This window comes from Euleptes europaea, chromosome 10 (genome assembly GCF_029931775.1).
Source record: "Euleptes europaea isolate rEulEur1 chromosome 10, rEulEur1.hap1, whole genome shotgun sequence".
In the NCBI taxonomy this organism is placed as follows: domain Eukaryota; kingdom Metazoa; phylum Chordata; class Lepidosauria; order Squamata; family Sphaerodactylidae; genus Euleptes; species Euleptes europaea.
The window spans coordinates 53,786,262-53,805,624 of record NC_079321.1 but is presented as its reverse complement, the minus strand read 5'-3'; the positions used below and the strand labels follow the sequence as shown (position 1 = coordinate 53,805,624).

Here is a 19,363-nt window from a genome sequence, read left to right as displayed (position 1 = left end):
ATGGAAGTGACCCCCCCCCCCGCATGACAGTGCTGGCCGATCTGGCGTTTCTATATGACATTGCCCTGCCCTCATCCGCAGACAACAAATAACAATGCACCTTCTCCTTTACGGGGCTCTGGAGTAGGCCACACTCTTAGGATGTCTACAGGACGGGACTCAAATCCCCTGCTGTAACCACGTACCCTTTTGAAAGACAGAAGTTTCTGTTTGAACTACTCTGGGATTTCGATCCAACAAAACAGAAAGGGTCATGAATATTTGACCAAATGGGGGGCAATAATTGCCTGGTAGTTAACCACAAATGTGACTGTGTTCTCTGTATTCCTCCTTCTGCATTATATATACTTAAATGTGTGGGGGATACTGTTAGCAGTTATTGAGGAAGAAAGGGTTGATAAACCAATGCAAAGTAGATACATGTTGCAAAGGGGGAGAAGAGTGAGTAACATTTTCAACAGTCAAAGGGTGAAAACACATGGTTGCTTTCACCTCCTTTATTCCCTGTTTCAGCCAGGATCGAACGCATGCATTTGATCCTGGCTGGATCCTGGCTGAAACAGGGAATAAAGGAGGCTAAAGTGACCATGTGTTTTCACCCAAAGTTTAAGGCATGGGATCCCCTTCTTTGATTTCCTGAGTGAAGTGTATTGTCCTTGTATCAGTTGGAGGAGGGGAGCAATCTAGCTGGTGTGTGTTGTGAGGTAAGAGTTCTGAGTATATCAGTGTTGAGCGATGGCTCAGTAAGAGGAGCTTCTGCTTTGTAAGCAGAAGGTCCCAGCTTCAATACCTGGTATCTCCAGGTAATGGGATCAGGCAGTAGGTGATATGAAATACTTCTGCCTGAGATCCAGGTGAGCCATTGACAGTCTAAGTAGACGATAGTAACCTTGATGGAACCGATGGTCTGATTAAATATAAGGCATCTTCATGTGTGTCATGTTTATTACCATTCTTGTCTGTTTGTGCTAAATGCCCTCTCACTAGAGTCTCCATCACTAATGTTGCTGTAAATGTAAACAACATGAAATTAGAGAGGTGTGCTTTATCAACCGCTGTCCTGATTTGGGTTTATATTTCATTTATTTAGTTAAATCATTTATTCCCTGTCTTTTCCTTCAATGAGGACCAAAACTGGCTTACATCATTCTCCCCTCCTCTACTGTAACCTCACAACAACCCTGTGAGGTAGATTAGGGTGGGTGCCCAAGGTCACCCCGCAAAATCCTATGGCAGAGTAGGGATTTGGACCTGGGTCTCCCAGATCCTACCCTGCCACTTTCACCACTACACCACACTGTCTTTGCCTAGTGTTAGGTATGCTGTGAGTGGCTGCAGTCTTGAGAGCACCATCCTAAGATGTTACCCACTTCTAAGCCCATTGACTTCAGTGGGCCTAGAAGGGTGTAACTCTCCTTAGAATGGAACATCTAACTACAAGTAGCTGTAAACACTGGAAAAGCACCTCTTAATATTGAGAAAAGGTTTTTTGTTAGGGGAACAACTTACCCAAAACTTGCATAAAGCTTGTCCAAATTGTGTTGTTTTTTCTTGCAACAGAAGACCCCTCCCTAGAGAGAACCTTTTTATTTAAGAGCAGGTTTTTTTTATTTAAGGTCATCCTCCAAAGGCCTATCCTTACGCTCCCCTCCTCCTAATTCTCAGGGTCAAAAGCCTATGAGAGTTGTACCTCTTCAACTTTCCTGGATTCTTGGATAGGTAGCTATGAAACTGCATCAGCTTGCATGTTAAGAAACTGAGCTAAAACTGGAAAGGCAGAAGGGTGGTAGAATGGCAATTAATGATTTAACATTTAGATTTGCTCTCATGTTTGCAACCTTTTGTTTCAAAACTCATACCTTTTTGGCCCTGAATTGGCCCAGTTACAGCCTCCATCTCTGAACAAAATGGATTTTAGACTCGGTGTCGTTTGTGGTTCTCCACTATCTAGTGTGTCCTCTAATGGTTTAGAACTGATTTGGAATTATACTTTATTTACGCATCCTTCAGTCAAAAGCTCTGCTCACGACCTGAGTTCGATCCCGACGGACGTCGGTTTCAGGTAGCAGGCTCAGGGTTGGCTCAGCCTTCCATCCTTCCGAGGTCAGTAAATTGAGTACCCAGCTTGCTGGGGGTAAAGGGAAGACGACTGGGGAAGGCACTGGCAAACCACCCCGTAAACAAAGTCTGCCTAGGAAACGTCTGGATGTGACGTCACCCCATGGGTCAGGAATGACCCAGTGCTTGCACAGGGGACCTTTACCTTTACTTACGCATCCTTCAGCACTGCCTATTTAATTGCATGTATTATTTCCTGTAACCATCTGCATCTGACTAATGGTTTTGTATCCATGGCTTTTCATGTATTCCTATATCATGCATCCGATTCAGTTTGCAATTTGTTTTTGTAATGTATTATTCAGTAACACCTTTCAATAAACCGTTTAATTCGTATCAGTAACACTTTGGAGTCTGCATCTTCCTACTGACAAACATGTCCCCACTGGGGTGAGAACCTGTAGAAAAATAGAAACCTCTTACTTAAGAGGACTGAATTAACAGTGTAGCTGCACCAGATTTACACCAGCATGGCGTTACACCAGTGTGATTCTGCATTTTGCCAAGGTGAGGCTTAGTTGCCATCCTAAGCAGCTTCCAGAATGGCATTACCCTTAACCCTGACTCTCATATGCATTTGCTGAATTGTGACTAAGGTGATAATAATAGTAACCGTAGATGAATCCCAAATATAGAGACATATCTACTAAACCTGTTTACTTAAAATAAGTCTCACTGAATGTAATGTAAACTCCTTTCTCATAAATGTAACTGCAGCAATACTTGAGATGGGGTTTTTGTCTTAAAATATGTTTAAGATTTGAGTGTGAAATAGGCATTAGTATCAACCACATAAAGCAACCTAACATCTCCCAGTCTGCAACTGAAGAGTCTGCAACTGAAGAAGTAGTCATCCTTTGTAAACACTAATTGACATCACAGACTATAAATAAGTGATTACGCTAAGACATCTACATTCAGTACCTTAGCAGTTTAGTACTATAGTTTCTGGTTACTGGTTTGCTATTTTTAACATTAACTGTATGTGAATCACATTGTACTAAGAAAAGAATGCTGGACTATTCTATATTTAATTTTAATGAATTATAATGTTTCTTAATTCCAAAAAAATATGATTAGAATAGACCCATGAGCACAGACATTGAAGACAACAGCAACAACTATAAATAAATCAATATTCAAGCTGGTGTGTTTTTCACTAGGTCAATTTTTTTCTCATTGCTATAACATCAATATGAAAGAGAAGAAAAAGGATGACGCAAAGTTTTGAATGGTTCACTCTGAGTTACATACAACAAGCTGGGGGCCTGAGAGGAATTGTGCTGGTTGTACAAGCATGCTGGCCTCTTCCTTCCTTTGCCAAGTTTTTTTTTTTTTTTTTAATTTACAAAAAATAGAAGATGTTTAGAATTTCATATCATGGCATTCCCTCTACCAATCAGAACTTTATGCAACTGGAGCTGACTTTGTGCAGCTGAATTCTTTGCCAACCTCTACTTTAAATCAGGATTTTCCCTAATCAGGGCTATATTTACTGTGAGTCACAGGAAAATGTTTGCCTCAAACAACACTGTGTGTATGTAAAGTGCCTTCAAGTCACAGCCGACTTATGGCGACCCCTTTTGGGGGGGTTTTCATGGCAAGAGACTAAGAGGTGGTTTGCCAGTGCCTTCCTCTGCACAGCAACCCTGGTATTCCTTGGTGGTCTCCCATCCAAATACTAACCAGGGCTGACCCTGCTTAGCTTCTGAGGTCTGGCGAGATCAGGCTAGCCTGGGCCATCCAGGTCAGGGCCAAACAACACTGGATGCCATTTAAAAAAGACAGCTAACTGTTAATTGCTAATCTAAGGATATTCTGTATCAGCTATCAAAACATCTTTGGACAACCTGCTCTGTAATATTTAAGCATGAATGCCATTTGTGCTCTGTTGTGTTTGTAACAGAAAACATTGTAATGCATGATAGCTTTGAGCTATTACATTGTAAATAATCTAATTATTCCACTCTGGCAAGGCTGACCGTCTGCCTGTGCTTCCTCTGATAGAGTATGTCAAGAACCAATCTATGGATCAGCCTTCCAGCTTGCCCCAAATAGAGTTAATGCTCTGGCAGCTTCCCCCCCGCCTTTGCATAGATTCATGACATCTCAATCTAGTCAGAGAGGCACTACAAATAGGGTTGTCAGCTCCAGGCTGGGAAATACCTGGAGATTTGGGGTGGTGGTGGTGGCAGGGCCTGAGAAGGGCAGGGTTTGGAGATGGGAGGGACTTCAATGCCATAGAATCCAATTGCCAAAATGGCCATTTTCTCCAGGGCAACTGATCTCTATCGGCTGGAGATCAGTTGTTATAGCAGGAGATCTCCAGCCAACACCTGGAAGTTGGCAACCCTAACTACAAAATCCTAGCCAAACCGTTCAAGTTCAGTTCTCGAGTTAACCTCTGCAAATTCCACAACCAGCATCTGAGTTATGAACTGTGACACCAGTCCCTTACAACAGCTGCTGTCCCTTGCTTTCCTGGAAGTATTACACCATTACGTTTTAAGAGCAGGTAGTCTCTATTAGACCAGCAGCCCCCATATTATTTTAATAACAAACTTTTCGGTCAGCCCTCATTCCCAGTGGCGGACTGGCCAGGGTGTCAGCTTGCCCGATGGCAAGTGGGCCCCCTTAAACGTCAGACAACATGTAAAAAATGTTAATGACCTTTTAGTAGCTTGAAAATAAAATAGATTTATTTAAAATTATTTATTTAAAATAAAAAAATTAAAAATCCAAGTGTAACAATCTGTATTTACATTTAATCTACTGTATACTGCCAGTAATATGTACATATAACAATCTGTATTTACATTTACTGCCAGTAATACGTACATATATGTACATATAACAATCTGTATTTGCATTTAGTATCTACTGTATACTGCCAGTAATATGTACATATAACAATCTGTATTTACATTTACTGCCAGTAATATGTACATATATGTACATATAACAATCTGTATTTACATTTAGTATCTACTGTATACTGCCAGTAATATGTACATATATGTACATATATCAACCTGTATTTACATTTAGTATCTGCTGTATACTGCCAGTGTAATGGCCAGATATAAGGGCTGGTTTAGAACACTAGGTATTCATACGCACACACATGGAAGCTTTGGGAAGTTGGCATCCAGGAGCCATGAACCAACAAATCATGCTCTCTGTGCTTGGTACGGTCTTTCACCAGTAGAGAGCTCTGAATTACCTTCATCCTTAGGAATGTGGTTTCTGGTTACCGAGCTCACAAGATCAGGCACTCACTAAGTGACGCCTTCGGCCAATGTTTATAGGTGATGCTAATTAGAGTGAAGTAGACGCTTAATGTGCATTGGTGCTTTTGTGTATCAATCTGCTTGTCAGCAGCCATGGGCCTGCCCCATGCGAATGCACAAATGATGCTGACTTTCCTTTGTTCCTCTGGTGAGTAACTCTGCATCTTATTTGTAGGTTATTTCACCCCCAGGGTCTCTGTTTAGCTAAATAAAGAACTGTTGCTTATTTTAACCTCCTCCTAGTTGTCTTCATTGGACTCTATAAGACAACCAGGGCACTTCACCAGTAATATGTACATATATGTACACTGTATTTACTCAAAAAATATACATTTATTTCACAAAAATTCTAATTGTACCTTTTCCCCACTGATGCATTTTTTGAAAATTTTTATTTATTCCTTATAAAAAATTAAAGGATAGTGTTGTGGTAAGACAACCAGGGCACTTCACCAGCAATATGTACACATACGTACACTGTATTTACTAAAAAATATACATTTATTTCACAAAAATTCTAATTGCACCTTTTCCCCACTGATGCATCTTTTTGAAAAATTTTTATTTATTCCTTATAAAAAATTAAAGGATAGTGTTGTGGTAAGACAACCAGGGCACTTTACCAGCAATACGTACCCTGTATTTACTCAAAAATATACATTCATTTCACAAAAATTCTAATTGCACCTTTTCCCCACTGATGCATTTTTTGAAATTTTTTATTTATTTCTTATAAAAAATTAAAGGATAGTGTTGTGGTAAGACAACCAGGGCACTTCACCAGTAATATGTACACATACGTACACTGTATTTACTAAAAAATATACATTTATTTCACAAAAATTCTAATTGCACCTTTTCCCCACTGATGCATTCTTTTGGAAATTTTTTTATTTATTTCTTATAAAAAATTAAAGGATAGCCTTATAGTTGTGGGAGGGCCCTCCTTTGTCTCCTGGCAACCAATCCTTTGCTGCTCATTCCCGAGAGCTTGAACTAGCCTAGAGAGCGGGGCCCGGGACTTGCGAGGCGCCAGCTTGCAAGCGACGCGCAGGAGAACGCCGCCGCCCCATTCTCTCCCTGCGCGCGCAGCCGGGCTCCGGCTCCCCGGCGCCAGAGACAGAGCGAGAGCGAGAGGCCGGGAGGGGCCGCCTAGCGCCTCTCCCTTCCCACGGCTCTCTGCTGCCCCCGCCCCTTGGCCCGTCACTTCCGGCCTCTCCGAGCTGCGGCAGCGCCTTTCTCGGCCCCTTCCGCCTCCCTCGCGAGCTCTGCGCGGTAGGAGGGCGGAGCGCGCCCTTGGCCTCCTCGCCGCCGTCCGCGCCAGGGAGCTCCGCGGGGGGCCTGGGCGCCATGTCCCGCTACACGCGGCCTCCCAACACGTCGCTGTTCGTCAGGAACGTGGCGGATGCCACCAGGTGAGGGCGAGGAGGGGCGGGCGGCCTGCGGGCCTCTCCCTTTTCCTGGGCGGCGGGCCTGGCCGCAGAGATAGGCGGAAGGGGCGAGGGCGTCGGCCGCATCAAGGCCGGCGGGTACAAAGCAACCGGGGGGGGGGCGTTTCTTTCTCAGGCGTGCCGCCTTGGCGGGGACGAGCCCTTTAAGGGACGCCCTAGAGCAGGGGTTCTTCGCAAGGTGGGGGGGGGATCTTAGGGTTCCCGGGGAGGGGGGAATTGGGTCCCCCCTTCAGCAGAGTGGGATGTCCTGTAGATTGTGTGCAATCTGTAAAATTGTAGTTTTTTTTTTGACTATTTTGGGAAGGGGGGATTTATATTATATTTATATAAATATTTATATATTAGTATTTATATTTATATAAATATTTATATTCTGAACAATGGGGAAAGGCGGGGAACGGAGCCGAAAAGGTTGGAGAACCACTGCGTCTAGAGATTTAGCAAGCGAAGCTCTCTCTCTCCCCCCGCCCCCACCCCAGTGTCGTATTTCCGTACCAAAAAAAAAGGGCTGCAAATGGCAAATAACGGAAGGGTGGGGCGACCTGCCCTAAGGGCACGACGGTAGCAAAATGCATTTATTTGGTTACTGGAGGATATGGTAGTAGAAAAGGGCAAGAGTCCAGTAGCACCTTAAAGACTAACAAAAATATTTTCTGGTAGGGTATGAGCTTTCGTGAGCCACAGCTCACTTCTTCAGATAATCTGAATCTGAAGAAGTGAGCTGTGGCTCACGGAAGCTCCTACCCTACCAGAAAATATTTTTGTTAGTCTTTAAGGTGCTACTGGACTCTTGCCCTTTTCTACTACTGCAGACAGACTAACACGGCTACCCACTGTGGAGAATATGGTGGTCGCTGCTTATTCCAGTGGCTGTGTGTGTGTTGGGCGGGGGAGAGAGGTCCCCAGGCAGTTGCTAGGGGATGTGGGAGTTGCTCACAGAACGCCCGCCCCCTTCCCAACCTACTTTGAGCGGCCCATATACCGTGGGGGTTACTGCACTTTGTATTCCCAGCGATGTATTAAAGAGTTTGAAAATGTTGTAAAAAAACATCGCTTTAAAAGGGTTTTTGGATACCACGGCTTATAAATGGTTGGAAGACGTCTTCACAGCTAAAGGGGCCAAACAAAGTGCGAACGGTATTTTTTTATGACGTTTTCAAACTCTTAATACCTCGGTGGGAATATATAGAAAGTGCGAACAGTATTTTTTATAACATTTTCAAGCTCTTAATTCATCGCTGGGAATACAAGTGCGGTAACAGCCATAGATCGTGCAACTGCCCACGAGTGATTCTTTCGTCCAGTTAACGTTCTTGAAGAATGTATGCATTGCAGTGTGTGGTCATCCACGCGCCTGCCTCGAGCTCATGCGGCGCTAGGTGGCTTGGGAGCTTTATTATTGCTCTCAGTTAAATGGCTGCTGGTTCTTTTAGGGCGGCAGGATTGTGAGCTTGTGTCTGTCGGAGGTCTCTGGGGCAAAAGGTCTCTACAAGCCCGCCAGCCCGAGACACTTCAAAGTGGGGAACCTGGGACCTTTGCTAGAACAGCTGGTGAAGCAAGGAGTGCTGCAAAAACTGAAACAATGGCTGCTGCACAACCCATTTTTATGGGTCTTCTTCCCTGTGACTTTAAAGTACAGTATGGATTCCAAGCCCCCTTCCCACAATTTTAGTTTGGCAGTGAAGGGGCTTGCAATGATACTGAGGGTCTCCTAGAGTTAACCAGATATAAATGAAAGCTGGGCCCCTTTATTTTCCCCCCTATAATTTAGTGCTAGAATGAATGTTGCCCTGACCTGGATGGCCCAGGCTAGCCTGATCTCATCAGATCTCAGAAGCTAAGCAGGGTCAGCGCTGGTTAGTATTTGAATGGGAGACCACCAAGGAATACCAGGGTTGCTGTGCAGAGGAAGGCACTGGCAAACCACCTCTGTTAGTCTCTTGCAATGAAAACCCCAAAAGGGGTCGCCATATGTCGGCTGCAACTTGATGGCACTTTACACACACACAGAATGAATGTTGACAGGTTGGTTTGAGATCCAAGTTCAGGAGCTTGATGGGGGTGTAGTTCAGGGATGAGATTAGCTATGCTTACTGAAATGTGCTCTTCTGCCTAAGCATACAAAACACAGAAGCCCTGTCCTCCTTTGCATCTGGCCACCAAATATGTTTTTGTCTTGGACAAGCAGAAACCAGTGAGACCCCCTTGCATAGAATGAGCACTTTGTGTGAATCTATTTAGTAGATCATTGAATACCAGATTCCTTTGTTTTGGAATGCCCCTCTTATTTTAGAAATAACTTCAGGGACAACTTGTAGGTCCAGGTCTAAATGTGGAATGCAAAATGGGTAAATAAATAAATTTCGTATTATCTAAAGAGTACTGTTGAATCAGTGATGTCAAAAACAATGCTTTTTGAAGTATGATACTTCTGACTGATTTTCCTAAAGTATTTTAAATGTGTATATTTTATCATGTTTATGAGTAAAAGTTGGATTTATTCATTTTTGCTAGATAAAAGCATTAACGTTCAAACTATTGTTGGTTGGCAACCAATAATATTGCTTGCAAGTTAAAATACTTGGTTGAATGAAGCCTAGAATATGACCCCACAACCACTTATCTGAGAGTAGCAAGATTCTGATTATCATTCATGATCTACTAGATTAATCACGCAACCCTGAAGGGGCCCCCAGATCTGGTGTGACCCCAGTGCCTCCGCACGTGCCACTTGCGCTCCTATGGGGAGCGGTCAAGACGCTTAGGGCTGTTTAGCTTGGAAAGAAGGCAGTGAGGGGAGACATGATAGAGGTCTATAAAATTATGCATGGTTTGGGGGGAGTGGACAGGGAGAGGTTTTTCTCCCTCTCCCATAATACTAGAACACGGGGTCATCTGCTAAAGCTGGAGGGTGAGAGATTCAAAACAGATAAAAGGAAGTACCGGTATTTTTTCACACAAGGCATAGTTAAATTGTGGAACTCCCTGCCCCAGGATGTGGTGATGGCTGCCAGCTTGGAGGCCTTTAAGAGGGGAGTGGACATATTCATGGAGGAGAGGGGTATTCATGGCTGTTAGTTAGAATGGATACTAGTCATGCTGCATGCCTATTCTCTCTAGTATCAGAGGAGCATGCCTATTATTTTGGGTGCGGTGGAACACAGGCAGGATGGTGCTGCTGCACTCGTCTTGTTGGTGGCTTCCTAGAGGCACCTGGTTGGCCACTGTGTGAACAGACTGCTGGACTTGATGGGCCTTGGTCTGATCCAGCAGGGCCTTTCTTATGTTCTTATGCGTCGTCTAAAGTGGCACAGACGCTGGCGCAGAGCCACTTACACTGGGTCCGGGGAATGATGCAGCATTGTGAGGCTTGGATGCCGGCACTGCCTCACTGGTAGCGTTGCTGTGGTAGCTGCCTGCAAAATTGCTGGCGTAGCCCTGTGAAATGCAATGGAGGGGTTTCATGGGTTTTTGTGTGGATCACCTTTTTTTCCTTCTTTATTTTTGGCCGGGAAGCCTCATAGGCTGCGCTGTCCCCGGCCCCAACCCAACTCTCCCCCCCTTAGGACTGCTCTGTAATAGCCACGTTAATGGGTTGAGCAGAAAGGGGGGATACAAATAGTAAACAAATAATACATGTTGACATAATAAAATAGCAATACGGAATAACTAAAGTAATGAGTGGACCTATACTGTAAGTAGGCATTCCTGTTTATGAAATTCCTGTTTAGTAGCTGTTGCATACATCTGTTGCATTGTGCAACTCATGCAGCTCTGATATACACATAGTGTCTCCTGCTATGGTCATTTCGAATAATTTTTCTATACGTTTCACAGAATCTATATGAGCCCTCCTTTTTGGATTTGTGTGGTTAATTAAAAACACAACATCTTGTGGCAGTTGACTGAAATATGCATTGTATGAACAAGTTTTCCTTTTATTTCTTCTGAATATTATCAATTTTGTTAGAGTGGGGAAACAAATCCAGTTCACCAGATTAGCCTCCGCCGCTCATGTGGAGGAGTGGGGAATCAAACCTTGTTCTCCAGAGTCCATCGCTCCGAACCACTGCTCTTAACCACTACACCATGCTGGCTCTTATTATATTATTACATGCACAAAATACATAAAAGTATTATATGGGTGAAAAAAATTGTGTACACGCTCTCCGCCAATTAAAATTTTTACAAAGCTCGATCATATCCCATCCTTGCCACATTTGTGTTAAAGGATGTTTATTTTAAGTTAAAACCCCTAATGCTATCAAGTTTTTGTTTTATCAGAAAACAGAAGTTGCTTTATATTTGAGCCAGGCTGCCAGTCAAGTTGCCAAAGAAAATGGACAAGATAATAGTACAAACAACAGTTCAGTAGAGCAGTAATTCTAGGAAGGGGTATTTTTGATTTGGGGGGACTTTCAGTCAGTTAAGCTCATTGCTCTTTTTTCTTTTCATGCAGAGGCTCTGCATTTAGTGCTATGACTTTGGGTAGTTCTATGTTAGTATCTGTTAGCACTACAGAAGGATTACTTTTATACAGTCAACTGCTAGTAGAAAATGATGGATCCACAAGACAATATAAGTCCTATTACATTTGTACTTAGAAATAAGTCCCCTTCAATAAAGGTTCTGCTTCTCCCTGCAAATATCCATTTGTTTTCAGCCTGAATTACTGTCTGTTCTCTTGGGGGTGACAGGTTATTTCCAGCAATCATGAATCAAGGGATAATTGTCAGTTCTTTTTGCCTTGGGGAAAATGATGCTTTTCAGTTTGTAGCTATCTTAAATCACTGCTCATAATAAAAAAAAATATAGCATGATTAAGCAACATCCATCAAAAATTTAAAAGTTGTGCCTTTGGTTATCTACAACATGAAAAAAGTAACCCCTCCACCCCAAGAGGTGATAATTTAAATTTATTAATGAACCCTGAGAGAGAACTAGCAGACCTTGAGAGAAACTGGACATAAGTGAGTAATCTGGAGGATAGAGTAGCCTTGAGAAAGCTTAGTAGTTCTTTGACTGTCCATGCTGGACACCCTGGTGCTATATGTAGAAAAAACTCAAATCAAGTGTAAAAAAAAGATTGGGGGAAACCCACAGAAAACACTGGAATGCATCAGGTTGCCAAGAACATCATCTAAACTGCTTGTTGAAACTGAGTGTATAAAAAATGGTTACTATTGAACCATTATTCCTCAGATAAATGAAGAATTAATTCATAAGTGGTTGTGTTTTAGATAAATGCACAAAAAGTAGGATTATACTTTGTGTGTCTTTAATATTATACAACACAAGATAAGTCTGTTGGGTGCTGCAGCTGGATGGTGCTAAAGCTGGTGCCATAATACAGAAACACTCATTTTTTTTTGCCTTATTTCTGAAACACTTCAGGCCTGAGGATTTGCGCCGTGAGTTTGGTCGGTATGGCCCTGTAGTAGACGTATACGTTCCGCTTGACTTCTACACAAGACGCCCAAGAGGATTTGCTTATATACAATATCCTTTATTTCAATGTTTTTTTAAAAATTGAGGTGCATTGTTGTTACTGCGTCCTAACTTAATGTATTTATTTCTTTGTCTCAGAAAATGTAAAGCAGTCCACAGTGGCTGGCAAGCACCCCAAAGTTTGAATGAACCTGGTTAGATAGAGTCCAAGCAGGCAAGCCAAAAGACACCTTTAAAGTCCAAGCTTCAAGGAATAAAGAGGGAGGGTGGAAACAGATAAAAAGAAAACTGGAAGAGGGGAACTCCTTTTTCAAGGAAAAGACAAAGCCACAGCACCAAGTTAAGGCTTCGGCTTTCCGACATTTGCTCAGAGTTCCAAAGTCAAAGCCAAGTCTGATTTGGTTGGCTCTACGGCCCTTGTCAAGTCCATCTAGCAAGCTCTAAAGAGTAAAGGTCAAGATCACGTGATGTGGAGGTAACTGCCAAAGTTTCCTTTTGTATCTTATCGCTCAAGCGCTTAAAATTCAGTCAAGAACTTGCTTGTTTATAATGTTTTTTTAAAAATATTGCTTCCTTACAATGGTACAAGAAAACTATATGCAAATATTTGTTCATTTTTCTATGAATCGGAATAATTTTAATGGAATACTGAAATGTATCCGTCATTCAGAGATTCTGCTGCAATTTTTGTAGCCTTTACAGTGATCTGTTTTAAATACTGGGAGGAAAAATAGGAAAACCAGGTGTTTATTGATAAATGTCACAATGTTTGCCATAGAACAGAAGTATTGATCAAATTATTTTCTCATCTAGTTATCTTCCTGTTAAAATAATGCATCAAATTTAATTAAAGGTCCTTAAAACAAGATGTATACCTTAAATGACCGGATTCAGTAATCAGATGTAGGGTCTTCAAAATCATATGGACCATCATGACTTTGCCATTCATATTACTGGAGGGAGCATTTCCATGTGCACACATAGAAAAGCACTTACATTAAAATGGATGAGGAAGTCTATATGATGCCTAGAAGGTATGTGTGAATTTCAGTGTACATATGAGCTTCTGGGTGAGGACAATTCTATTTTAAAGGCATTCATTGTAATCTTGTTTGTAAATAATAGTGCACCACCTCAGTCTTTACTTGGCAGCACTGGTTTGTGTCTGTTTTACTGACAGAGTTCCCAGCTTGCTGTAGGAAAATGCCCTGTCGCTTTAATAGAGGCTTTATGTGATGCTATGTTCCAGGGGATGTTATTTACCTCCATGCTATGAAAAGCTTCAGTTCCTCATTTTGACACATTATGCTTCTGTTAAAGGGCAGGGCATTTTTCTCCAGGTCTGGTAGTTAACTGTAGTACACATATGAAGTTTAAAGAGGGATACCTACTTCTAAATGGAACTGACGTTTTGGGGACATAAAGCAAAGCAACCTCAGTGGGTCCCCTTAACTTGAAAGAGGAGGGGTTTCCTAATAGCAAATTATTTCACACTTTTGGCCTTCTTCAGGTGGTCTTGGGCCCTTCTGTAGGTCTTGGCCCTGGCAAATGAGCTTGCTATTCTGTGGAACCAACCTTTTCCCCAGCCACATAATGGATATTGGGGCCAGTCTTTGCTCCATGTTAGGTGTCTGGTGATGTGTGTCTTTCAGTTGTGTGGATTTTCTGGAAAATATTTTTTAAAAAATCTGATATCCTAAATAGTGGTGTGATTTATCATGTTTATTTTTACTTGTGTTTAGTAAACAATGTTTCAAAAGTACTTAATGTTATGCTCCTATTGCACCAATGACTTGAACAAAAATATCTGATGGGGGGATTCAAATGTGGTTTAAATGTTATATTCAAACAAGTTCCTATTTTTATGTGGAAGTCATTTTTATTGGATTAATACTTGTAAACATTTAAAGACAATGTAAATCGCACTTAGTTTACATTGTTTAAGAAAAAACTTGAAGGCACTGAAAACTGTGGACACGCTAAGGCTGCAATCCTGAAGGGGGGGCAACGCTCCTAGGGAGCTGGCGTGACCCCATGCCGGCGTAGGTGCCACCTGATCACAGAATAATGTGACACCTATGCCGGCGTGGGGGCAGGCATGCTGGCATCTGGGAGTTACGCCGGCCGCCACCACCAGTGCAGCCACACCAGTAAGGAATTCCCAGAAAGGAAAACCCACACTGGCGTGGGGAGGCATTCCCAAGGTGTTCCAAGGGGTGGAGCTGACGTTTGCTTCCAAACCCCTTTTGCTTCGGGAATGCCCCCTCGAGCAGCGGCATGGCTATGCCACCTTTTTTGGTGGCTCAGTGTCACTATTTTCAATGGGGCATTTTCCCATTTAACCGTTAAAATAGCCTTTCAGTTTATTGTTGGCGGCCAGGAGCAGCACAGCTACACACACCCCTTCAGCAATGGGCTGTAACTTTAGCACCCCAAATGCTATGGATGTGGTTGCCAACTCATCCATTAAACTTTCTTCCATGAAGGTCACTGAGGCACCTCAGTTTCACTGACGTTTCCCACAGCATAATTTAACTTACTTGTTAATTCCATATCAGATTGATCATTACAATATCTCTTCCACCATGTCAGAAGAAATGGATAAATTAGAATTTGATTTGGCTTGCACATATTATAAGGTGAATTGATCTTTTAAAAAAATTGGATTATTATATGTATTTGTGGTTTTATCGCCCCCAACTAATAAACAGATATGTACTCTCTTACAATTCCTTAGGCTAATCATCTGAAAAACATTAATTACAACATTGAAACTGCCAACTTTGCTAATATTGTTTTGGCATGGCACCCATTCATTGTTGTTAATTTTGTGAAATATGTTGTGAATCTTTAGAAGTGGGGACAAACGTTTTCCATATCTCTGGTGTCAGTCTTTCATGCTTAGACATATCTATTGCAGTGAGCACTGGGTTATCAGTTGGTCAAATAAAATGTAAAGCAGCTCTAAGTTTCATTTTTAAGTAGTATTATCAAAAGATCACTTGATTTACAAAAAAATAAGTCTTGGTCTGTATTATATGATACAATTTTTTGCTTTGTGCATGTTTAAAGCGTCCTTAACAGACAGTCATGTTTGAAGATGTTCGTGATGCAGAAGATGCTCTGTATAACCTCAATAGAAAGTGGGTATGTGGCCGGCAAATTGAAATACAGTTTGCACAAGGTGATCGCAAAAGTAAGTGAATATAAGCACATCACTTACTTATCCTGCAAAACATAAAACATAGTCTTTCATATTATTTAGAAAAATAAGTAAGCACAAAGAACTAGTTCTGTAACTGCATGCTTGGTCAATATGAAGGAGGGTGTCTTTCTTGTGCAATCTTCCAGTTCTGTTTTGAATTCTAGCACCAAATCAGATGAAATCAAAAGAACGGCGGCAGTGTTCTCCAATGGATTACAGAAGATCACGAAGTCATAGCCGAAGAAGGACGCGTAGCAGAAGTTCTTCGTGGGGATGGAGCAGGAGACACTCTGATAGTTTTAAAGAGTATGTCTGAGAAAACTTATTTAGTTATATTATCTTCTATTTAATTTATTATTGAGCATTCACATGTTGTTGCCTTGAGTAATGATCATGAATAATCTGTTCTAAAGGAGTATTTGCAAACAGCTGTGATAGCAGCAGAAGGAAAAACATGGATATTTCTACAACACATATAGATTAGAGCATCTTTAGGTTGGATTTGAAGGGCTGAGTAAGATTTATCTTTTGGGCCTCATTCTACTAATTGCACCAGTCTGGAAAAATAAAGCGTTATGGAAGCGAAACAGACTTTGTTGGAGAAGATAACGCTGCATGGGTAATATTGCATTGCTCATTATTCTAGTGTGTATAAAGCTTTGTTCAGATACCAACTAGGGAAGTTGCTCATGGAACATACTGAGCTAAGATCTTCCTTATTAGAGCTCTTACATTTCTTGTTCAGTTCTTCTGAGTTCAAAAGTTATTAGAAACTTTAGGTATTCGTTACTGCTATTCTTTGTTTTTTTTTTTTTGGGGAAACAACTCAAACAAGAAAATGAAACAAAGACTTGAGGTCATCATTCTCCACAACACATAGCAACATCAGAGATTACTCTTATGCTTTGGATGATTTGCAGGTCAAGGCGTAGACGACATTCTTACAGCCAATCTAAGTCTCGTTCAAAATCTCTTCCAAGGCATTCCAGCTCACCAAGACGATCTGTCACACCCCAGAGAAATTCTGGTTCCAGAGGGAGATCGCGGTCAAAGTCAACTCAGAGAAGCTCAAAATACGCAGAAAAATCACCATCGAGTTCCCATCGAAGACGGTCCAATTCAAGAACAAAGTCACGATCACATCCTAAACGTTCGGGCTCACCTACCAGGTCCCTGTCTAAATCTCCACGGAAGCATGTTAATTCAAGTTCTCGTTCACATTCTAGGAGTTTCTATCAGAGAAATAGTAACCAGTCAGTATCTGAAGAAGATTAATTTTGCTATTTCTTTAACACAGACATAATGAGCACAAAAAAAGTAGAAAAAACATTGTCCAAAGGTTATCTAAACTGTAAGGTAATTTGTTTAAGAAAATGTCTTACTTTATTTTCCTCTCAGTCCTTGCTTCAGTGTGCTACACAGTTTAAGCTATAATTTCTGTTATTCTCTGGAACCATTTGTCTGGTCTAGATGCTCTTCCCTTTACTTAGAGCTCATTTCTGTGCTCGGTTACAGCATAGGTTCCATAATGAAACTCTATATCAATGCATGCTGGAGGCATTCCCTGCACTGATGTAGTTTCAGCTGCTGCTGGATCAAGATTTTTTTGGGGGGGGGGTTGGGGAGGGACTACCTAGTGCTGTTGCACCCTAATAGTAGTGCAACTCAGCACTGATTAGAGGTTGTACCAAGGGCTTCCCCTTGTGCTTAATTGTAGATAGAGCAGATGTCTAGCTATCATTTTCTTGCATCACGGTACTTTTTAAAAGTACTGCAGTACAAGCAAGTTTGTGCTTCAAGATCTTACAGTTAAGATATAAATAGTGTTTTGCTAATACAGACCTAGATTGGATGAGGACAACTATGTTCTTGATAGCATATTACTAGGAGGTTTTCTTGGCATTATTTGGTGCCTGTTTTGTTGGGATTGTGAGAACATCCAAATATGAAGACGGACGTTATTGTATGTGCTTCAGGTAATCATGGTCTTCTTCGAGTGATGCAATTCAACCCTAATAGGTGTTGAATTTACAGTGCTCTTTCCAAATGCAAACTGGTTTATAATTGTTTCAGATTAGAGAAATATTTAGTAGTGTTGGGAATTTCTTGCATAATATAGGGTAGGGGAATTTTGCATCTATCTGTCTATCAGACTTAGTTTATTTTAAAATAGAGAAAACTAGGAGAAGTAATTAAATTCTGCTCCAGAATCCATTTTTGTGGTTCTCCATTTCCCTGTCAAATGAATGATTAAAGAAAGTTGCACTTAGGGAAGAGCATCTTTCTTTAATCATTCATTTGACAGGGTACAGTGCTAAGCCGAGTTACACCCTTTTAAACCCACTGAATTTAATGGAGTTGGAAGGGAGTAACTCATCTCAGGAACACAGTGTAAGTGGATGGAAAACATAGACTGGTCTGTGGATTTCTGGGTTGGACACAGTGCCAGAAAGGAGGTGGGGCGAGTCAGGTTTTGATTCTGCACAGCAGCCTCTTACAAATTGGATGATTCTCAGATCATTATGAAAAGAACAGGTCTTGTATGCAATGGACATTAAAAAGAGGGGTTATAAGTCATTTTTTGATACTTAATGAGTTGTTAAAGCATATGATTTTCATGTGTAGTTGAATGTTTTTGTAAACCTGTCTTCAACAGTTAACTTTGTAGTGTAAAAAATCTTAATTTTATTATATTCTGTATTTTCAAAATATTGTATTAGGAGACCAAGGTAGAAGATACCTCCTTGAAGCATTTTTAACTCTGAGCCCCTGAAACTATTGAACAGTTGCATATCTGAGTATAAAATCATTATTAGCTTGTTTAATGCTAGTAACAGAGGATATTGTTTGGGTTTTTTTGTTCATTTGACAGTGTATTATATTTGTATTGTATAGTCATGTTTTGGAAATTATTATTTGTGTGTTAGATGTATGATAGCTGTGATATCTGTTAGATAGCATAAACACTGCATTGTACTAAATAATTGTAGTGGCAGGAAAATCACATTTCACTTCATGAGCAGTTACACAATTTTATGTTGAAAGTGGTACTACTGTAATTTCATAACAAACTATTTTCAATAAAACACAGTCCTACTTTCACTTTTTAAAAAGAATCTGGGTTTCCTTTTGCAAAAAGTAGGCCAGTATTATTTCTTGCATACGGAAAACAGGATGAGATTGCAAAGCTACACAAGTCATTGTTTTACATGTCTACCTTAGAGTCCCGTGTGTATCATTCCCCTGTGGCTTTCTGTGACATGGTTGATCGTTTCAACATTGTTTGTTGCCTTTTCCCCCATGGGATGAATTGTTCTGTTATCTCCTCCTGTTAATTTAAGTATGTTCCCACTTCTTTGTTGGCATATAACATCCCAAGAGGCTATCTGCCAGTAGAAGGGTGGAAGTATTTCCATACGTTGTGATGTTTTTCTCAGCTAACATGCTTTCCTCTCTTCCCCTTTCTGATTTAAGGATATCTTTACCACCTCAAAAGTAGAAATCTGTGACTCCCTCCTCCCTCTTAATCCCACCCTGTTAATTTTCTTCCATAAATTTTCTCCCTCCTATCTACCACCTTCTTTATTCGATGTTCAGAAAAGATGGGCAGAATATTCAATGATTCATAAGCTGACAAAGCTTGTATACTCCCTGAGCAAAAAGAAACTCTACTAGTTATGAGTCTGCAATTTGGCAGTTGATGGCAGCTTCAGCAAGATGGTATATTCTTACCATTTTTGCCGGGGGCAGCACCCCACAGAAATTCCAGCAGGCTACAAAAACCATACAACATTAAACCCACATGGATCCAATGATTAATAGGATGAGATCGTCTGCTATCTCAACCATAA

General features: G+C 41.2%; 1 protein-coding gene across 2 annotated transcripts; it reads left to right on the top strand.

Moving 5' to 3' along the window:
• The first annotated feature begins 6,747 nt into the window (after window positions 1–6,747).
• On the top strand, window positions 6,748–16,851 carry SRSF12 (serine and arginine rich splicing factor 12). Of its 2 annotated transcripts, none has more exons than XM_056856435.1 (5): window positions 6,748–6,823; window positions 12,254–12,358; window positions 15,400–15,503; window positions 15,677–15,818; window positions 16,493–16,851. In XM_056856435.1, exons 1-5 carry the CDS (start codon window positions 6,759–6,761, stop codon window positions 16,785–16,787), a joined length of 711 nt encoding a protein of 236 aa, XP_056712413.1. In that variant the 5' UTR covers window positions 6,748–6,758; the 3' UTR covers window positions 16,788–16,851. The 2 variants fall into 2 exon arrangements, with proteins under 2 accessions (XP_056712413.1, XP_056712412.1); XM_056856434.1 differs by having other exon boundaries at window positions 16,433–16,851.
• Window positions 16,852–19,363: the final 2,512 nt, after the last annotated feature.